The sequence below is a fragment of the Lagenorhynchus albirostris genome, chromosome 3, assembly GCF_949774975.1.
Source record: "Lagenorhynchus albirostris chromosome 3, mLagAlb1.1, whole genome shotgun sequence".
NCBI lineage: Eukaryota > Metazoa > Chordata > Mammalia > Artiodactyla > Delphinidae > Lagenorhynchus > Lagenorhynchus albirostris.
The window spans coordinates 170,796,128-170,817,935 of record NC_083097.1 but is presented as its reverse complement, the minus strand read 5'-3'; the positions used below and the strand labels follow the sequence as shown (position 1 = coordinate 170,817,935).

Sequence of the window (21,808 nt, the reverse complement as noted above, 5' to 3'; positions counted from 1 at the left end):
CAATCACTTTTTCCACTTAATAAATACTACACCCTGGCGGTCTTTCCATGTCAACAAAACATCCGGGGACGAGCAGGGTTATTTATTGAACCATCTTGTCTTGTTGGGTCATTTCCAAATTTTGTTGCAATTTCCAACACTCTGACTTACATAATCTGGACTCCACATGCGAATGGGCTTTCGTTTCAGAGTTTCTGATTTGAGTAAGAAAACACGTTGGGATCTAACAAGTCACATTTGCTATGTTGTTCTCTATTTTTCTTTTCACCACGAAAAGAAGGAGAGGGGAAAAGATTGTGCACTGTTCCCACTGGGAGCAGCCTGAGGTCCTCCCCACCCTTCTGGTCACACGCAGCATCTCCCACTAGTAGTAGGTTCACGAGATGTTGACCCGCCATCCCCAACTTATAGAGGGCCATGTGACCCAGGTTCTGCTCCTCAGTACCTGCCATCACCTGCCCGCAGTGACGGTGTAGGGGCATGCGATCCAAGCTCGGCCAGTCAGAGGCAGGCTTGAGATTCCGGCTACAGAGATGGGGAATTTACGGAGGGGCTGACTGAGCTCCTGGGCCGAGTCTGGGGTCACAACAGGGGAGCCTGGTGAGGAGAAAAGCCATCAAGGAGGAAAGGAGGAACCAAAGGCAGAAACCTGACCTTGTTCAAGTAACTGGATCAAGCTACACCTGAAGGTAGACCCGTGAACTTTCCACGTAATTTCCTTGTAGAAGGCTCCACCCAGTTTGCCTCGGTTTTTCTGTCACTTGTATCCAATGGTCTTTCCAGCTGCCCCATACACGCCACCTTTCCAATATTCTACTTGTTGGGGTATCAAGCTCCAGAGCCACAGCAACAGGGACAAGGGTGTTGGATGACCTCTCCCCCACCCCCACCCGACCTCCTCTCCAAGTTGCAGGAGGAAGAGAAAGAGAAAGAAGCAGAAAATGCGGAAGTGGGCTGTTTACAAACTGTGGTTCCCAGCTGCTGTTGTGAAACCTTGGGGCTGCAAAGGCACTCTGCAGAGACGGGGCCGTGGGGCTGGGTGTAGGTCCCTCCCTCTGCTCTGCCTGCCGCCCATCCTGAGGGGCTGCTCCCCACAGGAGCCCCTGTGCCTGGCCCAGCCCTGGGCCAGGCTCACAGAGGCGGGACGCATGCCCAGCAGCCTGTCTATACTCTTGGTACAAAGTCCGTGGGAGACAACCACGCCCCTGGGGAGGGTGGACAGGTGGCTTCCCCATGCCAACTGGGCTGCTGCCCACCCGGCTGATAGGGCCTGTGCGAGAGCCCGCCCCCTTCCACCCTCATAAAAGCACCCCCAGGGCCTGGCCTGGGTCAGTGTCAAGGCCACTGCAGCATCATGGCGGACCGCTCCCTGCACCTGGCGGCTCTGATCCTCCTCGGGGCGACCGTGTGTGGTGAGTGAACCTGGGCCTGCGGTGACCGCTGGGGGCCACCAGCTTGCAGGGCGGTCAGCCAGGGGGCCTGCTCCGTCAAACAGGACTGTCCTCCAACCCCCCTAAGTGGGCAGGGAGGGGGCAGGTTTCACATGAACAGAAGCCTCTGAAAACCAAGGAATTCTCAAAATTTTGGTGGTTTATTTTTTTGGTGGGGAGGAGGCCGGGCTGTGCAGCTTGTGGGATCTTAGATCACCCACCAGGGATTGAACCCGTGCACTCGGCAGTGAAAGCAACGAGTCCTAACCACTGGACCACCGGGGGTAATTCTCAAAACTTTGAACCTAGCTTTCCACACACTGGAAAACCGGCAGCTCGAGGGGTAATGGCTGGCAGGGGTGTTGGGTTTGGACAGTCCGGCTTTCCTTATGTTTAAATTGCAGCCTCAGGCCCAATGTGTAGGTATGGCATTTGCCCCAGACTCGGTCACTCCCTATCATCTGTCTTCTCGGGCATTCCTCCCTGGGCCCCCCCGGAGTTTGCAACTCTGTCGGGGAGAATTGTAAGGATGGAATTCCAGGTCTGAGGCGTGCTGGAGCCGCCTCGGGGTAGAGAGAGAATCCTAGCGGGGGCGGGGGGGCTGCAGTCACCCCCTAAGTCCTCACGCTGACCTGCCTACCTCCAGCGGCTCAGCCCCGCGGCAGGATCCTGGGCGGCCGAGAGGCCATGTCCCACTCGCGGCCCTACATGGCATCCGTGCAAGTGAACGGCAAGCACGTGTGCGGAGGCTTCCTGGTGGCCGAGCAGTGGGTAATGAGCGCAGCGCACTGCCTGGAGGATGTGTGAGTGGCCTGGGGCAAAGAGCGGGACGGGGTGGGGTGGGGTGAGGTGGGGCGGGAACGTGACTCTGATGGTGGGTCCACCCCACTCCCAGGGCCGACGGGAAGGTGCAGGTGCTCCTGGGCGCGCACTCCCTGTCACAGCCGGAGCCCTCCAAGCGCCTGTACGACGTGCTACGCGCAGTGCCCCACCCAGACAGCCGGCCGGACACCATCGACCACGACCTCCTCCTGCTGCAGGTCTGCTGAGTCTAGCCCCAGTCCCCCCTGCTGCCCCGGGGCCCTCGCCCTCGTCCCCGCCCCGACCCTAACATCCCCTTCCGCCCCAACCCCCAGCTCTCTGAGAAGGCTGTGCTGGGGCCCTACGTGCAGCCCCTGCCCTGGCAGCGCAAGGACCGCGACGTGGCGGCCGGCACGCTCTGCGACGTGGCCGGCTGGGGCGTGGTTAACCACGCTGGCCGGCGGCCAGACCGCCTGCAGCACCTACTCCTGCCGGTGCTCGACCGCGCCACCTGCAACCTGCGCAAGTACCATGACGGCACCATCACCAACAGCATGATGTGCGCGGAGAGCAGACACCGGGACAGCTGCAAGGTGCAAGGGCGGGGCTGGTCCAGTAAAGGGGTGGGGGCCAAGGCCTCGGGAGGGCGAGGCGGGGGCGCGGCCTCCTGGGGGCGGAGCCAACAGAAGGGGCGGGGCGCGCGGGAATACGGGAGGCGAGGCTGATGGAAAGGGCGGGTCGCGCGCGCGGGGGAGCTCGCAGAGTGCCCCCCCCAGGAGAGTGGGCGTGGCCTGAGGCAGGTGTGGGGGCTGAGATGGGAGGGTCAATGACTCAGACTGGGTGGGCGTGGCTGGCCAGAGGTCTAGGCAGGGTTGGGAGGAGAGGTGGGATCTGGAAGAGGGTGCGGACGAGTTGGGGCCCGAGCTTGGAGAGGGCCAGGAGTGGGGCAGGGTCGGAGGAGGGGGCTGTTCCACTTCCGTGGGACGGAGTGCGGAGTGGAGCCTGGAGAGGGGCGGAGACGAAAGCCGGCGGAGGTGGGGCCTTGGTGGGCGGGGCCTGAGATTGACGAGCGAGGGAACTGTTGGGACCGGCGGGCTGAGGGGAATTGCAGCAGGCGCCGGTGGAGCCGGACCGGACGCCGAAGGGCGGGCCGGACGCCTACGGCGGCCCTGCACCGGACCTCATGACATCGCTCCCTGCAGGGTGACTCTGGAGGCCCGCTGGTGTGCGGCGGCGTGGCCGAGGGCGTGGTCACCTCGGGCTCACGTGTTTGTGGCAACCACAAGAAGCCCGGCATCTACACGCGCGTGGCGAGCTACGTGGCCTGGATCGACGGAGTGATGGCTGAGGGCTCAGCTGCCTGAGGAGGACCTGAGGGGCGGCGGTCACGGGGGCCCGAGCAATAAAGTCATCCACTCCTGCACCTGGTCCGCCTTTACAGATCGCACGCTGCGTGAGGGAGCGGATGGAGGCGAGCCAAACTGAGGGGGGCGGCAGCGTCCTGGTAATGCGGTGCCAGGAGGTGACCCAAAGGCTGAGAGACGGCGTGCCTGGCGCAGGGATCTTCGGGGACAAAAGTCCGGAGACCCCACGCCCTGCAAGCCGGGCTGGAGCTGCCAGGAGTCGCTTCACGTCTTGGCCACGCGGTGGCGCCCTTACTCTCCCCTGGAAATTGGAGAGACGCCCGGAGACCCAGGGAAGAGCACGAATGGGGGTGGGTGTCCCCTTGGTCCTTGCTTCCCGAGCAGAAAGTGAGGGCCTGCTATGTGCAAGACCCTGCTCTGGGCTGAGATCTAGGTACACAGAGAAGTTGTGTTCTTAGGACCCGTGTCCCAAATGGGAAAACAGGCTCAGAGAGGCCGTGCGACTCTCCTGACGTCACACAGCAAAGCCTGGAAATGAGCGCAGAGCCACAGGGCCTGCGTTCATAGGCCAGCCCCAGGTGCTGCGCGGTTCACTGAGCAAAGCTGACTGGTGTCCCAGAGCAGCTCCACTGATTGGAGGCCCAGGGGACTCACTGTCCTCCTGGCTCTGTTTACCCCTTTGGGAGGTGACAGGGCAGAACCCAGGTCCTGAGGCCCTGTGCCCTCTCTCCCACTTGGACGAGGGGCCACTGAAGCCCAGCACCTACTAGGCCCCAGGTGTTAAGCCTGGTCCACAAAGGGGGTCTCTGACCTCTCTTTGGTCGAGGAGACTGAGGGTCTGAGAGGTGGTCGTGTGCCCCACCAGGCATTGGAATTGGAACCTATGGCCAGTTTTTGTTTTTCCGCTATGGAGCGTTCATTCATATGGAAGCACTTATTGAGTGCTTACTGTGTAGACACAGCTGAGACCCAGCCCTGCTCCTAGGAACCGGGTCAAATATTCCATTGCACAGGATGGAACTCCTGAGTCATCCTGAAGACGGGCCTGGGGCTCTCAGCGTACTCACTGTTCGTCTGAAATTCAGATTTAACTGTCCGTCCTGCATTTTACCTGGCACCACTAGCGGGGGCTACAGACCAGACTAGGCTGTCCGTGTTGGTGAGCCGCGGGCCCTGAGGTCAGAGCAGGACCAGATGGAGTGGGTGGGGCAGGCAGAGGGGGAGGGATCTGGGGGTCTCCAGGCAGGAGACATAGGCTCCATGCTTTCTACCCCGTGGGGGGGTTTCTGCAGTCACATGAAAACTCAGAAGTCCCTGTGACACAGCCGCCTGAGAGCCCTGTGACCCTGCAGGGCCTCTTCTAGCAATTTCCCCCCAGATGCTGGTGGGAGGGGGAGGGGGAGCGTGCAGGGAGGGTGGCCCACGTGGCCGTGCCCCCCCCCCACTGCAGACGGGAGCCCGCTTGCCGTGGGGAGTCAAGAGCAGCTTCTCGCTTCTATTTCCGGAGGATGGTGGCCTCGGCCTCCTCACCTGCAGCTGGGACCCGTGGGCCTGGCTCTGAGGCGGCTGAGGCACAGTGAACACGCAGCCCGACCGACTGACTTGCCTCTCCCTGTCACAGTAACACCTGCCCTTGTTGACCCCAGAGGGGGGGACCCGTGTGGACACATGGTGGGGGCAGGACGGGGGGCAAGGGCACATCCCCACCCACAAATCCCCTCTCAACCTGGAGGAACGTTCCAGCAGGGCTCTCAGCAGGGCCCCCCCCCATGGCCCCCAGGTGAGCCCGACGCTTCTGGACAGCCGGGCCCGCTTATGGCTACTGGGCTTGTCACGGCAGTTCACGGAGCGTTCCGCTTATCCACTGCTGCATAACAAACTGCCCCAAACTCGGCGACGCTGAGCCATCCCCGTTCGCCATTCACTGCGCTCAGCTTGTGTGGGTTGGGGTCACAAGGATGTGGGGGGGAGGGGTGCGTGTCCCTGTCCCACCACCTAGATGACCAGAGGCCTGGAGGCTCCAGGATGATGGCCCAGGAGCCAGGCCGGTTCCCACCAGCCTCAGGGTCACCCGGGGTCACTTCCCCTGCACAGGACAGGTGGGAACAGGTGCGAGCCCCAGATCCAAGTGGAGGAGATGTGGACCCGCCCTCCAGGGAGCGTCCAAAGATGGTGGCCGGGGTGTAAGTACCCACAACTTAACCTTAACCAATGAAACATGAGTGCAAGAAACAGGTTCATTTTTCTAAGACAAATAACTGGTTTAAAGACTTCAGATGACTTGAGGAACACAAGTTGCTTTAAAAAAACATGGTCAAATGGGGTAAAAAGGCTGAGAAAAAATATGTAGGACAGTGGGCCACATGCCCCTCGACCAGGGAGGCCGCCCTGGGTCCCCTTTCCCCAAGGGGACAGAAGGCGGTGGCGGCAGCACGGGAGGTGAGTCCGAGGCAGGGTGTCTCCACCCCCCCCGCCCCCCCCCCCGGCATGGCCAGCAGCTCCGGGTCCCCACAAGTCCCCGCAGAAGCACCTCTCGGACAGCAGGACCTAGACGCCAAGTGCTGCTGCCGCAGGTGGGTGGGCCGGCAGGGAAGCGGCCCCTGGCCCAGGTAATGGGGCCCCTGGAGCGCTGCCGGCCCCAGAAAGCCCAACAGACACCGCTGCCGCGCGTCGACCTCTGCGGGGCGCCGGGCCGGCCCGCCCTCCCTTGCTCCTCCAGAGGAAAACAAGAAGCAATCAATCACCACTTAACAGGCAGGCGCTGTGCACGGGCCGCAGGGAGCCAGGTATAATGGGTGGAAGCAGCTGCTGGCGAAGCAGGACCCCTGGGAGCCGCGGAGCTCAGGAAACCCGGGGGGAGGGGGAGGGATGCAGAGGGAAAGCAGAGACAGAGACACTCATGTGCGCAGGAACCCAGGCGGCGGGGAGCAGCCCCCACCCACGTCCAGCCCACCGCTCCCCCCCACCCCACGCAGGGACCCCTGTGCCTGGCAGACACTAGGTGCTCAATAAATGCTGACAGAGCAGGAGAGCAGCGCACACGGGCGGAACCACATGCCTGTGGAGGGGGAGGGAGGCTCCGGGGGCGAGGGGGCTGCCGGGTGGCACCCAGGACACCGACAAGACACCGGCCACCCAGTGGGGACGTTTACTGGGCCTGCCCAGGTCAGAGACGGTGGTCGCGAGGGCTCAGCAGTGACAGGTACAGGTGAGGAACCCGAAGCAGACACCCGGGCTGGTGTCACTGACAGTGGCCACTGGACACCCGGCAGGTTCGTGTGGGATGTTCTGAAGGACAGAGGCCTGAGCTGTCCTGGACCCTCTGAGCTGGGACCTGGGAAATCCAGGGCGGTCACTGAGCTCTGGGGTCCCAGGGGTCGGGACACAGCCGTGGCTCTACCCGGGCCAGTGAGATCCTCAGGGCAGGGCCAGGTCTCAGTCACCACCTGTTACGGTGGCCATGCGGCCAGGCCCTCCACCCGGATCCGCCAGTAGGCTCCGAGGAAGAAAGAGCAGGGCCCGCTGGGCCGAGGGTGCCAACTTGAGGCTTCAGGCCATGTCCTCACCTGCCCTGCCGGTTACAGAGGTGCTGGCGCAGCTGATAAGGGCCGAAAAGCATAGTTCAAGGGTGGCACTGTCTCACGCACCCAGTGAAGGTCTGGAGTGCGTGGCTGCTCTGTGACCAGCAAGGGGACAGCGTGCCTTTCCTTTCAACCCATTGGGAATCCACTGACATTCCGCACAGCAAAGGAAACCATAAACAAAACGAAAACAACCTACGGAATAGGAGAAAATATTTGCAAACGATGCAACCAAAAAGGGCTTAATTTCCAAAATACACAGCTCATACAACTCAGTATTAAAAAACCAAACAACCCAATCAAAGAAATGGGCAGAAGATCTAAATAGACATTTTTCCAGAGAAGACATACACATGGCCAACAGGCACATGAAAAGATGCACGACATCGCTAAACATTAGAGAAGAGCAAATCAAAACTACAACAAGGTATCACCTCACACCAGTCAGAATGGCCATCATTTAAAAGTCTACAAATGACAAATGCTGGAGAAGGTGTGGAGAAAAGGGAACCCTCCTGCACTGTTGGTGGGAATGTAGTTGGTGCAGCGCAGCCACTATGGAGAACAGTATGGAAGTTCCTCAAAAAACTAAAAGCAGAACTACCATATGATCCATTCCTGGGCAAATGTCCAGACAAAACTATAATTCAAAAAGACACATGCACCCCAATGTTCACAGCAGCACTATTCACAATAACCAAGACATGGAAACAATCTAAATGTCCATCGACAGATGAATGGATAAAGAAAATGTGGTATATGTATGTATATATATATATATATATATATATACACACACACATACACACAACAGAATATTACTCAGCCATAAAAAGAATGAGATAGTGACATTTGCAGCAACATAGATGGATCCAGAGATTATCATACTAAGTGAAGTCAAAGACAAATATCATACAATATCATTTACATGTGAAATGTAAAATATGACACAAATGAACTTATTTACAAAACAGAAACAGACTCAGACACAGAACACAAACTCATGGGTACCAAAGGAGAGAGGGATATATTAGGAGTGTGGGATTAGAAGATACACATATAAAATAAATGACAAGGTTCTATGGTATAGCACAAAGAACTATATTCAATATCCTGTCATAAACCACAATGGAAAAGAGTAGGAAAAAGAACGTGTGTGTATACATATATGTATATATATAAATTTATATACTGTGTTATATACCAGAAACTAACAACCTTGTAAATCAACTACAATGAAATTTTTAGAAACCTTATCCAACTAATAATTAAAGATCGTATTCACCAGACAAGAAAAAAAAAAAGAAAAGAAAAAGAGTCCACTTACAGGGGCCTGGGCGCAGTCAGGGGTAGCTGAGGGGCATCCGCCACCAGAGCCCCCCACACAGGCAGTTCTTGATCCAGCGCTGCTCCCACTGTTTGACGGCCGTGGTCTTGTTGGGTGACTTGAGCATGGTGACACAGCCGCACCTGCAGGTGGAGTCAGGAGGGTGGGGCGCTAGGCAAGGTTGGGTGGTGGCCACAGGGCCTTTGCACATGCTGTTCCACGCCAGGAATGCTGTTCCTTGCAGCCCCCACTCCCCCCACACTGATCTAATTCCTCCACATCCTTCCGTCCCAGTTCAGATACCACCCCCTCACCTCCCTCAGTGGACAGAGGAGGGGTTGTGGGTCCAAGTCCTGGCTCAGCCCGTCCCTAGTGGTGTGACCCTGGGGTCATCTGGCAGCACTCGGGGCCACGTTTGCAAAGCGCAGCACTGCTGCAGTCACTCCTTCATGTCTGCACTTGTCAGGTCACTGGGGAGCCCCTCAAAGGCAGGCTCCGGTCAGCCGCTCACCGCTGGGCCACCCCGGCCCTTTATGAAGACCGCAGGGGCCCCCGCTCAGCAGCCCCACAAGGGAGGCACTCCGGGACCCCCGTTCCCAGGTGGGAAACCACCGGTGACAGAGCGGGCCCGGCGTCTGCTGCAGCGCTCACCTGGTGCAGGCCTTGCAGGCCTCCGTGGGGTAGGCGCCCAGGTGCAGCCTCCGCAGGTGGTCCATCTTGGGCTGGCCCGGCGCCCTGACAGAGAGGAGCACGGAAGGGGCTAGAGGGTGTACACGCACGCGCACGCACGCACGCACGCATGCACGCACGCACACGCCAGCACAGTTCCATCTCTTAAAGGCAAAGCGTGCGTGACGCACACTCGCCGGGGAACAGGGAGAGTCTGCAAGCAGGGCTTCTATACGCCCTCCGCCCACAGACCACTAGCCCGGGGGTCGGGGTGGCGGCCCAGAACCGCCACGACGTCTGAGAGCCTGGCGCCCAGAGCCCCTCAGAGAGGACCTGGGGCTGGGGTGGGTCGGCCTGTTACGCTCGTATCACACGTTTGAAAACTTCTGAGAGCGTGAAACCCCTTGTGCGACCAGCCACCTCTCCTTGTAAAGTTTTTTCTGAAACCCAAGCACAAACCACAGCGTGTGATTCATCAGGCTGTTCCGCCCACAGCGAGACGTGCAAGAAAACACAGAAGGTGTTGAGGGCAGGTCCAGAGCGCTTCCCGGGGAGGCGGGGACGCGAACCTCCACTTGGGGATTCATCGCTCGAGCACCATTTCAGGCAGGCGGCCCGTGGGGTGCTGGGTTTGGGTCCTGGCCAGCTGCCTCCCGACTGCATCTCTGAGGTTCAGTTTCCTCGTCTGTTAAATGGGGACAAACGCCCACTCCAAGGCACTGCCGGGCAGTCGTGAGTTCACTCAGCAGGGGTGGGCCGTCCAGACCCCACACATTCCAAAGAATGGCTCCTGAAGTCACCTCTAAGCCCTGGGAGGTCTGCCTGAGAGGGTTCTGATTCCCTGGGGCCTTGGGCCCCACCAGGCAGTCCAGGCTGCAGTGCGATTTACCGTGGGGGACTGGGGCGTCAGCTTGAACTCTGAACCAAGGTCAGTCACGTGGGGCCCTCCAGGCAGGCGGTGACAGACCAGAGAGAGGATGATGTCACCCAGACAAGCGAGGGCACAGATCAGCACAGGCCGAGGCGACTGGATGGAGGGAAGTGACCAGGAGGGGAGAGAGGGTGGAGGTGGGGGAGTCTCTGGAGCAGCGCTAAGGTCAGGCTGGAAGGAAGCAGCGGGCACGGCACGTGCAAAAGCCCCGAGGCAGAGATGGGCACGCACCTGATGAGGCCGTCCAGCTGCAAGCTGGTAGCACTGCCGGGCAGAGCGGGAGGCTTGCCGAAGTGCAGACGCAGGGGCTGCTTGGGCTGCAGGCGGCTGACGAGGCCATCGCTGACGGGCAGCCAGTCCAGGCTGGGGATGAGAAGCTGGCTGGGCAGCAGGCAGCACTCGTCAACGAGCGCCTCATCCGGCTCGCTCGTGGGGCCCTCATCGCGGCCTGCGGGGAGGGGACCACGGGGATATCTTGCTCAGCAGCCTTGCCCGGAGGGCTGCCCACCCAGGAGGCATCATGGCCTCCTCAGAGCTCACAGAGCACCAGGCGCAGGCCCCAGCCCTGCCCCGACTTCCTGAGTGGCCCTGGGAAGCTCCTTCCCCTTCTCGGGCCTCAGTCCTCTCCTCTGTAAAATGGGGACCCACTTATTCATTTAAAAAATATGCAGCAAACACTGGGTGCCCTTCCTGGCATCACGGATGTGACAACGATAGAGCCTGGCCACAGAAACACACGACCTGGTGACACAAGACAAACAGATGCCTGAGAGTGGCTGATGTTTAATGAGCACACACCGTGCCTGGACCTGTGTCGGGTGCCGGGGGAACAGTGGGGGCCACGGCAGAGCCAGTTTGACCTGCGGGAGCTTATATTCTGGTGGGGGGACTCGGCCAGGGCTTGTATCTTGGTGACGGAACGAGAGTAGAGAGCTGGGCGCCTTACAGCAGATCCAGAGCTTGGTGAGCAGGCGGAAGAGCAGGGACATGCTGTCCTGGGTGTCAGAGGTGGCCGTGTACACAGGCAGGCAGCTGGGCTTCAGCAGGCCCCAGATGCGGATGACTACCATCAGCTCCCGCAGCACGCCCAGCGACGCGCCGTCCCGCAGGAAGCTGTGGCCGGGCCGCAGCGGGGAGCCCTATGGGCAGAAGAGCCCAGGTTGCTTACTTCAGCGTGCGCCGCATCCTAGGACCTCAGCAGGCCCCGGGGGGAGGGGTCTTCTGGGAGGGGCGGGGTCAGGGAGGTGGGGCTTCAGAGGACAAGGCCAGGGGCGGGGCTCCTGGGGGGTGGGGCTCCCAAGTAGGAGTGCAGGCGCACCTGGTTGGGCAGACTAGCCAGCAGGTAGAGCACGAAGTCGCCCACCCACTGCAGGAGCTGCTGCAGCGCCTGAAGCGTGTTCATGTCCAGGACGAACTCCTCCGTCTTGAGGTTGATCATGACCTTGTCAATGTCTGGGAGGGGACAGGCAGTCAGGGGCGGCCAGAACCTCACATGTGTGCCCATTAGCACGCACGGTGAGCTGGGCCCGCCCCCACAGGCCGACACCAACGTCGTGAACAAGCAAATGAAGGACGGGCCTGCCTGAGCCTGGGAACCTGGAGGGCAGGGTTGGAGGGAGGGGCTCTGGGTGTCCACCGCTGGCCTTCAGATCGCTCTGCCCGCCCCTCGGACCCCCTGTGCCGGGCACCCTGCAGCTCCCGCCGGCCTCCAGGCCTCCACACAGGCAGTGCCCCTGGGGACGCCATCCCCAGGCTGGGTCATCTTTGTTCCCGTTAACGCCCACCGCGTGTCCCCGACGCCCCAAACGTGCGCGACGGCCAAGGGGTCCTCAGCAGCCAGGGCGGCCCGCAGGACAGGGCAGGACCCACCGACATCCGTGATCTTGGCGCAGACCTCCGTCAGCCGGTCGCCGGGACTCTTGTCGGGCGTGTTGAGCACGTGCGGGCGCAGCAGCGACTTGAGCGTGGAGCTGGCGGCGATGAGGAAGAGCTTGGCGTGGTACTCGCACACGCGGGTCACTGCGCAGGGCGACAGCTTGCAGAGCGAGGCCTTCATGGCCAGGATCCGGGTAGAGAGGACCTGGGGGGCGGAGGATGTGAGTGGGCGGGGCACGCGCCTGAGGAGCCGGGGAGAGCGAGGCGCTGGGGCAGCCGGGCAAGCCGCTAACCCTCTCTGGGCCTTGCCCTCCTCATGGCGGAACCAGGTAGGAGGACCTTCCTCACAGGATGGCAGGGTCTCAACCTGCGGGCGCGTGTGCCCCAGGGGCCCAAGGGACACACCTGGGACACCTCACGACTGGGGGCACTCCTGGCATGAAGTGGGTAGGGCCACAGATTCCGCTCTACCCCCCCGAGTTCCTGAAACCTATTGTCTCCCAGGATGAGTGGAGGACTTAAAACAGAAAGATGCTTGCCTACAGGGAATCCCCTGGTGGTCCGGTGGTTAGGATTCTGCACTCTCACCGCAGAGGACCCAGGTTCAATCCCTGGCGGGGGAACTAAGATCTCCCAAGGCATGAAGGGTGCAGCCAAAAAAAAAAAAAAAAAATGCTTGCACACAGCTCTGTCCGATGACAAGAGATCTGATCACTACTGGCGTCCCTGGCTCTGAACCCAGCTCCGTCCTGCGCTGTTCCCCGGGTCGGGCCCAGCACTCGCACATCTCAGCAGGCTGCTAATGGGAATGGGATCTCTCCTTCCTGTTTTCTCCTCGACGGCGGGCACAGAGGGCAACTTCAGATGCTTAGCAGCGCTGACCTCTGCATGCCCCACTGAACTCGGGGGGGGGGGGTCTGGGTTTTACAGGTGCGCCACCATGGCGTCTGAACGATCACTTCTCTCTGGCTCACCCGTCTGTAAAACCCCCATTTAGTGCTCTTCTCACAGAAGCAAAGGCCTCCAAAGCCACCCAGAGGCAGGTGGCGTCAGGCCCACAGCCACGCACTGCTGGGCTGAGGTGGCAGCGAGAGGTGGGCCGTCCGGCCTGCGGGTCACCCGGACGGAGGGACGGGGCAGCAGCCAAGGGGGGCGGCACCTGCTGCAGCTCGGCCTTCTGGCGCGTGTACTCCTCATGCAGCTTCTCCACCAGGCTCTGCACCATGCTGGGCTGCACGTGCAGCAGGATGTCCCACCAGTCGTAGCCAGTCACCATGCAGTACTCCAGCAGGAAGAGCAGGTGCCGCAGGGCCAGCCCCGCGTCCAGCGAGTGGCCCATGGAGGGCGAGATGCGCAACATGCTCAGCTGTGGAGGAGGGCGGGGCGTGAGGGGGCGGGGCCCGAGGGGCAGCTGGGGGCAGGGAGGGCACGGCCAGCGCGGGGCCCAGGCCTGCCCGCTGTCCTGTCACACGGGAGGGCTGCAGAGCCACAGCCCAGCCACGTGGAGTGAACGGGGGCCACAAGCCCCAGGTTTCCATAGCTGTGGCGATTCCCACATAGGGCCTGAAGGGCCTCCTAGCCAGCAGGGCGCCTGTCGGGTGACGGGGCCTGCAGGTCCAGCTGGGGGCCGTGTAGTCCCTGGGAACACAGACTTCGTGCTCCCGAGAAGCCCAACCCACCACCCGGAGACACCGAGGATGGGGCTGGAACAGAAGTTACAGGGTGTCCGAGAGCAACTCGCAGGAGCCCGCTGCGGGGGTCTGGGGGCACGCGCACGTGGGTGAGTGTGCAAACGTGTGCACGTGTGTCAACGTGCCAGTAGGACAAACGTGAGGTGTGAGCGAACAAGGGTATGAATGAGCGTGCAAACACAGAGGCGGGTGTAAGCGAAAGCGTGAGTGTGTGAGAGTGGCTGTGAGGCTGCCCGCCCTCCTGCGAGGCCATGGACAGGTTCCCCTGGGAACCAGGAGGCCAACTCGCAGAGCACCTGCTGCGCACTGGGGGCCTAGGACTCCTTGATGTCAGGAGCAGCACCCTAAGGGCCCCCACTTCCTAAGTGCGGCCCCCCGCCACAGACAGCAGTCCCCCGGGGACAGCACTGACCCTGCCGTGGTTGTCGATGCCCACGAGGGCCAGGGAAGTCCAGGAGAGCTGCATGGCCTTGAAGTGGACGGCGGGGCCCGTGGTCCGAGGACGCTTGATAGCCGGCTCGTCCACGGAGCGGGGCGCTGCGGAGCTATAGAAAATGGCCATGGTCTGCAGCGAGAGCCGGTGCACGATGTGGACGCTGCCGTCATGGAAGGCCAGGGCCAGCCCTGGGGGCACATGCAGGGTCAGGCGGCCGAACCCAGCTCTGGACAATGGGAAGGGGCAGCCCCCACGCCCAGCAGAGGCTGTGCTAAGGAGCGGCGTGAGCCCTGAGCCACTGGGGTGCACTCCCCCAGTGGGGTCCAGTCCTGGCTAACCGGCCCCCGAATCGGTGGAGCAGACTGCACCCTGTCTGGGCACCTCTGCCCCGCTCCCCTGCGGCCGGCACTAAGTTTGGCCGACGTGAGGCAACAGGTGACTTCCAGGGGGACAAGTGGGAGGGGCAGGCGGAGAGGACAGCAGATGGAAAGGGCCTGGGCCTGATGTACACAAAGGGCCTCGGGGCGGAACAGAGGCCAGTAAGCTCAGGGGCTTGTAGAACCCAAAGCCCGTAATCTACAGCAGGGGGCTGGGGGGCTGCCCTGGGCCGGCACCAACATGGCCAGCCTGATTCACCCAGGGTCACAGACGCCAGGGCCCAAACCCAGAATCGCCACGTGAGCTACTACAACGGGGGTGGGGGTGGGCATGGGAAGGAAGCTTATCTGGAAAGTCTTCCCCAAGTTCCCAGCCTCTCCCTTGCGGACTGCTAACAGCCCTCTACGTAGTAAAGAGCACAGTTTGACGGTGGCCTCACAGCCCTTTGAGCCCATCAGATCCTGAAAGCAGTACCCTCGTCCCCAGTGGGACTAACGTGAGGCCGGGGGCTAGGCTCCCAGGACCCTGTGACGGAAGCCCAAGCTCAGGGCCCACCCCATTCCCCCGGAGGCTCTGAGACACCATACCGAGGCCGGGGTAGAACTGGGTGTCGCTGGCCACCTTCAGGTCGGTGTTGGTGAGCGAGATGGGGAGCTTGGGCAGCGCCACGGCGGACACGCGGTCCAGGTCGTTGGTGGCTGACAGGATCCGCCATTTGAGAATCGTGGGCTGTTTGTCACCAACTAAAAGGGAGTGGGGGGGGACAGAGAGCAACAAAATGAAGACAAGACGGGGGGGGTGAACTGAGAAATTGAGATTGACGTATATATACTAATATATACTAAATAATGAACACCTGCTGTATAAAAAAATAAATACAGGGCTTCCCTGGTGGCGCAGTGGTTGAGAGTCCGCCTGCCGATGCAGGGGACACGGGTTCGTGCCCTGGTTCGGGAGGATCCCACATGCCGCGGAGTGGCTGGGTCCGTGAGCCATGGCCGCTGAGCCTGCGCGTCCGGAGCCTGTGCTCCGCAACGGGAGAGGCCACAGTGGTGACAGGCCCACGTACCGCAAAAATAAATAAATAAATACCAAAAAAAAAAATGAAGACGAGACAAACATGACAAGGGTGCACCTGACCCAGCACCCTGCCCCTCCTGGAGACCCAGCGAGCTCACGTGACTGGGGTCGGGGGAGAGGTGGGGGACCCCAAAGGATCCGGTCCTGGGCCTTCACGGGAACAGGAGGAGGCACCCGCCTGGGCCGCAAGGCTGTCAGCTGGCGGGGGCAGCTCCACCTTGTCCCCTCAAAGGAGCCAACGTGCTGAGAAGGGGAACCCACCCCCGACCCTGCCGCCACACAAACCCCAACACTCCCCAGTGACTCGGCCGGCTTGCACGGGGTTCTGTCTCTGTGGTCTGAGAGGTCCTGGGTGGAACCCCAGCTCTCCCCATGAGCTGGACCGACAGGTTCCCAAGACGGGCCCCTCCCTGCGCCCACACCCTCGGTGTGATGATGAAGCCCCCCAGCAAGGGGTGGGGTGGTTCCCGTCAATCTGGGTTTGGCCCCCGGTGCTGCGGGCGTGATGTGAGCAGAGGCTCAGTGGCGCCCGTGCACCTGGACTCCAAGGTGACAATGAGGTGAGCCCAGGCGCCCAGCCAGCGGCCAGCACCCCAGCTGCCCTGGGGTGATGGCAGACACAGGGAACCAGGACGGAGCAGCGGAGGCGGCCTGGCCCACCACCCTCCGGGCTGTGGTTCTGAGCCAGAGTTTGGGGCTGGTGTGTGACATGGCAAAGCTGGCTGTGACAGCACACCTCTACCCATCTGCCCTAAGAGCTCTTCCCTGGATGGCCCAGCGCAAAGGGGCTCTTGGCAAACGTCATCCCACAGGGAGACCGGGGCCCAGCGAGGGACGACGCTGAGCACAGCTGTAACGGTGACAGCTACGGCGATGCCCAGGGAGGGAGGGCGAGCAGGCCAGGCACCCGCACCCACACCCAGCCTGGCGGCCCCGGCCATTCCTAGCTTACAGAGGGGAGTGGCCGCTGTCAGAGGCTGAGCTGCTTGCCCAAGTCCACCTGGACACATGTGTCCACCCAAGTCAGGCCAACCCCTGGAGCACGGGCTGGCCGGTGGCTGGCAGAGCGGGGGCCTGAGGGGGAGGATGGGCTGGCGGGGGCGCTTAGGGCCAAGGCAGGGAGGTAGGAGAAGAGGCAGGTCCAAGAGCCCGCAGGCCACGCGAGGCTAGGATGAGGGGCAGGGTGGGGGGAGGAGGTGCGGGCGAGCTCGGCACGCGGACACCTGCATCAGGACAAGGCTCGACCCGCTGCCGGGGGTGGCGACCCTCTCACGTGAGATGTGGGCCCGCTTGTGACGAGGTCCCAGGGTGTGCGTGGGGGCCATGACCCGCCTGACGGCCGCGCCCACAGCTACTAGGACAGAGGAGGGACGAGGGAAGGGCTGGGACCCCTTGTGGCCCTGCCGCCCCGCGGCGTCACTCAGGAAAGGCAGCATGACCTTCTTCACATTTAGTTCCTCCGAGGCCACATCGAGCAGCTTAGGCAACCACCTTGCGGGCAGGCAGAGCCTCAAGGGGCCTCTTGACACGGCCCCTCGGTCACTCCAGGGCCAACAGCGCTGCCGTCAGCGGGAACACGCCCCACGTGGCCGCAGGTTCACCCCCGGCTTCCCGGCCACACAGGTGTCAGGAGGGGGGCCAGTCCCGGCAGGGGACTCGGGGCTCCACGTGGGTGTCGGAACAGAGAGGGAGGGAAGGGAGTGGCGGGCACGTTCTTGGCAAACTCAGGCCACCCCCGTGCCTCACTCTACCCGAGGGCTCCCAGAGGACCCCAGGCTCCCGGGAGGCTGCGTGTCCCTGGCCGGCTGGAGCGGGACTCACCGGCGGGCGAGAGCTGCTGGAAGATGTTGTTCACGGGGAGCCCCTCCTTGCGCAGAGACCAGCACTCCACCACGCTGCTGGTCTGGCTGGACGCACACAGCAGCACCTGGGGGGGCGGGCGGCTCGGTGAGGGGCCTGGACCAGCCCCTTGGCCTCTCTGGGCCTCCGGCTGCTCCACGGGGCTCACATCGGCACCCGCCTCACAGCCGCTGCAGACTCCGACCCATGTACACCCAGCCTGCACCGCACCTGCCCCCCATGACCCCGCCTCCCCTGGGGAAGGCAGTCGCTCAAGGCACCCCCGGCGAGAAACGAGGGGGCCAGGGAAACGTACTGGGACTTCATGAAGCTGGGTGCTGATCAGTGCAAGGTTATGAGGGGGCCCCGGTGCAGCTGGGTGAACCTCGCCCCCAGAAATGTCCCCGTCATGCTCCCAGGACCTGTGGATATGTCACCTCACGGGGCACAGGGGACTTAGCAGGTGGGATTAAGTTAAGGCCCCTGAGACGGGGATGACCCTGGATTCACGGGGGGCCCAGCGTCATCCCAGAGTCCTTATAAGAGGGAGGCAGGAGGGTCAGAGGCAGAGAAAGACGGGAGATGCTGTGCTGCTGGCTGTGAGGATGCAGGAGGGGCCGCGAGCCAGGGATGCGGCGCCTCTAGAAGCTGGAAAAGGCGGGAACCACTGCTGCCCTGGAGCCTCCGGAAGGACCAGCCCTGCCCACGCCTGGATTTAGCCCCGAGCGGTCCTACCACAGGGTGGCCGGGCGGGCACACCTGCTCTGACATATCTCGCGCCAGGAACTTGAGGTGGGTGATGGCGGGGAGCCGGTCCCGGCGGTTGAGGTCAGTGGTGCAGCGCATGAACAGCGAGGGCAGGATCTCGGTGTCGATGCGGCATTTCTCGTTGACGACGCTCACGCACACCTTGTAGAACTGCACTGGGGATGCACTGCTGCCGTCTGCCGTGGCCACCACGATGTTGCCACCACCCGTGAAGGCGATGTCGGCCAGGGCCACGCGGCCACGCAGCCGGCACAGGCTCTCTGTCGAGGTCAGCACTTGCCCGCTGGGCTTGAGCAGGGACACGGTGACCAGGCCGCTGACTGTCACCGCAATCCAGCCCTCCATGGGCTTGCCCCCAAACAGCGTGAGCGACGGCGAGAACTTGACTCGGGAGAACTTCTCGCCAAAGCTGGAGGCGCCCGACTGTGGGGGAGGGGGAGGGGTCAGCTCGGGGCAGCCCCGGCCCCGGGCATGCACTTGGCCTTCAGGGGTCTGCCTCTGTGACCCCAGGACGCCCTTCTGGGAGTCACACCCTTGGGAACGTGGAGGAACCATGTGGCAGAAGGCACGAGAGCATGAACCTGAGTTCAGATCCTGCCTCAGCCACTCAAGCACTGTGTGACACGGGCCTCTCTGACCCTCAGTATCCCCATCTGTACGTCCGAGAACTGTGGTGAGGATGACACGGCTAAACACGCGCAAGACAGGACTCACCATGTTTTCCTCACAGGGTCAAACACTCAGTATTTTCAGTTTTGTGAGCCAAGTGGTCTGCTGCAACCACTCAGCTCCTTCCCTGCGTCTGCAGCAGAGAAGCAGCCGCCAGTGAGACTGCTTACAAGGTGGGCGAGCGCGCAGGCCGCGGTTTACAGGCCCTGGAGGTAAAGCATTCCGGCTGTGCTGCGAAGTACAGCTGCCACTGCTGTGTCACCTTTCCAAACCTGGTCTAGGTTACAATTAACGTACAGCAAAATTCACCTCTTCCCGGCTTTCGGTTCGAGTTGACAACCACCCCATTGTGGAAACCGCTCCGATCCTGGGCAGGAACGTTTCTACTCCCCTCGGAAGGGCCCTCGGGCCCCCAGCCAACCCCCGCCCCGGCCCTGGTTTCTGTCCCCAGCTGGGCCTTTCCCAGCGTTCCACCCGGGCGGACCCGGGGGCAGCCTGCACGCCGGGTTCCTTTCAATCCGGGCAACGTGTCTGTCACTGAAACAGCACGAGCTGGAGACTAAGCAGGGCTCTCTGGGCAGTGGGAGAGTATGTGCCCTCTCTGTCTGGGGAGCAGACCCACAGGGCCAGGCGTCCAGGGAGGGCAGGGCTGACCACGGCCCCAACAGGGTCTTCCAGACGTGGAGGTGCTGGCACTGTTGAAAGAAAGAAGCAAAAGCCCCCGGATGACCCCTGAGGAGAGACGCTGGCCGTGTGAAAAAGAAACATCGCACAGAGAACAAGGTCCAGAAGGTTAGGCAGCAAGCCCTGCAGTCAGAATTCCTACCAAGGGAAGAGGGGATAGACGCCTGACCGCAACATCACGGGCGAGAGCCGCGTGCATGCCCGAGCGTTTTAAATGAGCACATCCGTCTCTTATAATTTAGAGACAAAGGTATCTGGTGGTAAGGAGAACAGTAACCCTGATGCTCGCAACAGTGTGGACAGACCTTGAGACCACGACGCTGATGAGAGAAGCCAGACACAGAAGGACACACGGTGTGTGATTCCATTGATGGGAAACGTCCAGAACGGGCAAGTCCACAGGGACAGACAGTGGGTTCATGGTTGCCAGGGGCTGAGGTGGGGAAGGGGAGTGAGGCTAACGGGGACAGACTTCCTTTGAGTTGAAAAGAATGGTCTGCGGCTTCCCTGGTGGCGCAGTGGTTAAGAATCCGCCTGCCAATGCAGGGGACAGGGGTTTGAGCCCTGGTCCGGGAAGATCCCACATCCCACATGCCGCGGAGCAACTAAGCCCATGCACCACAGCTACTGAGCCTGAGCTCTAGAGCCTTCGAGCCACAACTACTAAAACCTGCGCGCCTAGAGCCCGTGCTCTGCAACAAGAGAAGCCACCGCAATGAGAAGCCCGCACACCGCAACGAAGAGTAGCCCCCGCTCGCCACAACTAGAGAAAAGCCCACGCACAGCAATGAAGACCCAACGCAGCCGTAAATAAATAAATAAAAGAAATAAAGAAAGAAAGTATTAAAAAAAAAAGGAATGGTCTGAAATTGAGTGTGGTGATGGCTGTAATAGTCTGTGAAGATACTAAGTAAACCACCAATCTGTATGCTTCAGGCGAGTGAACCATACTAAGCGACTTGTATCTCAGTAGCGCCGTTACATAACAAAGGAGAACAGACAAAGGGAAGGCAGCACGCAGCCCCTGCCCCCGCTCCCCGCGGCTGCTGCCAGGTGCTGACAGTAACTGTCCCCAGGCCCTGCACCGGGCACAGGGAGCAGACGTGGGGAAGGGATGGGAGAAAAGCCACTTCCCACAGCACCAACCCAGGAGGGGCTCCTGGCTCTGGGGAGCAGCCGGCAGAGCAGGCCACGTGCACCCCGGCCGCCCCACCGAGCCCTCCCAAGCCTTCTCGTGCTGAACCCTCACCACGGCCAGCGGCAGCCCCACCTGATGGTGAGGAAAGCGACGGGTGAGGCGCGGCATCGCAATCTGAGTTCAGCACCCTGGACCCAGGCGGCTCCCCTCTCAAGGGGACGCTGGGCTGAACCGTGGGGTACAGGCAGGAATTCTGGGATCTCACCACGTCAGTCACACGGGGGCTGCTGGCCACACGGGTGCTGACCCTGCATGGCAGGTGTGAGCCGGGCCCGGGCGAGGCGGACCAAAAGGGTGCTGGTGACACAAGAGGAGGAGCCGCGCCCCCAGGCAGGACACCCACCTTTTCCACGTGCAGGGCCAGCTTCACACCGTTGTGCAGCCACGACAAGGCCACGATGGGGTCCCCCTCCACCAGGCTGCCCACGGGGCTCTCCCAGCTGTTGGCCAGGTGGTCGGCCATGCTCCAGCACTTGATCTGCCCATCGGCATCAGCAGACAGCAGCCTCGAGCCTGTGCAGGGCAGGGGCCAAAATTGCGTCACAAGACCCCGCCCCCCCGCCCCCCCCCCCCCGCCACTGTCCATCAGGGGCCCGGGTGGGAGAGGCCGGCCTGGGGGCAGTAGAGCAGGGAGGGGCACAGGCGAGTCCGGAAAGGACTCTGGACAGCAGCAGTGGGCACAGCAGGGCCCGCAAACCCACAGATCAAGGGGAGCTGCCCTCACCTGACTGGTCCCACTCGAGGCAGGTGACGGCCTCGCTGTGCCCCGAGCAGATGGAGTGCACGTCCCAGGGGTGCTCGGTGTCCAGGATGTGGATCACGCGGGTCAGGTCTGTGAAGGACGGTGTGCTCAACACGGCAACAACAGCCGGGTGCCCGACAACCCCGGGGGCATCAGGGAGGAAGAAGCAAAACCCCGGCCACGGGGACTCAGGAGCCGCTGCTGACACGCCGGCCGCCCGAGTAGAGATGGAGCGGCCCGCGGCCCGTGACCCTGCCTCCAGTGGGGCAAAGGAGACGTAGAAAACGGCACCGGAAGAAAACGAACCCCAAATGCTAACAGTGGGCGTCTCTCCGTGGAAACTAA

General features: G+C 61.7%; 2 protein-coding genes across 2 annotated transcripts in view; one reads left to right on the top strand and one right to left on the bottom strand.

Annotated features, from left to right (window-relative positions):
• The window catches only part of LOC132518498 (uncharacterized), a 62,805-nt gene that overhangs the window by 36,896 nt on the left and 4,101 nt on the right, over window positions 1–21,808 (bottom strand). Inside the window, 15 exon segments of the mRNA XM_060146438.1 lie at window positions 8,504–8,646; window positions 9,155–9,238; window positions 9,632–9,837; window positions 9,939–10,045; window positions 10,335–10,551; window positions 11,050–11,242; window positions 11,422–11,555; window positions 11,973–12,183; window positions 13,138–13,344; window positions 14,082–14,293; window positions 15,071–15,226; window positions 17,385–17,490; window positions 18,138–18,593; window positions 21,065–21,234; window positions 21,446–21,553. Coding sequence (XP_060002421.1) covers window positions 8,504–8,646; window positions 9,155–9,238; window positions 9,632–9,837; window positions 9,939–10,045; window positions 10,335–10,551; window positions 11,050–11,242; window positions 11,422–11,555; window positions 11,973–12,183; window positions 13,138–13,344; window positions 14,082–14,293; window positions 15,071–15,226; window positions 17,385–17,490; window positions 18,138–18,593; window positions 21,065–21,234; window positions 21,446–21,553 — 2,710 coding nt within the window.
• CFD (complement factor D) lies at window positions 1,089–3,654 on the top strand. The gene is made up of 5 exons (XM_060145864.1): window positions 1,089–1,412; window positions 2,077–2,233; window positions 2,326–2,470; window positions 2,567–2,824; window positions 3,434–3,654. The coding sequence occupies exons 1-5, from the start codon at window positions 1,355–1,357 to the stop codon at window positions 3,593–3,595; spliced, it is 780 nt and encodes a 259-aa protein (XP_060001847.1). The 5' UTR covers window positions 1,089–1,354; the 3' UTR covers window positions 3,596–3,654.

Coding starts and splice junctions, on each gene's coding strand:
- CFD (XM_060145864.1), top strand. CDS start 1,355: ATGGCGGACCGCTCCCTGCACCTGGCGGCTCTGATCCTCCTCGGGGCG. Junction 1,413..2,076: donor CCTCGGGGCGACCGTGTGTG/GTGAGTGAACCT, acceptor GCCTACCTCCAG/CGGCTCAGCCCCGCGGCAGG. Junction 2,234..2,325: donor GCGCACTGCCTGGAGGATGT/GTGAGTGGCCTG, acceptor CCCCACTCCCAG/GGCCGACGGGAAGGTGCAGG.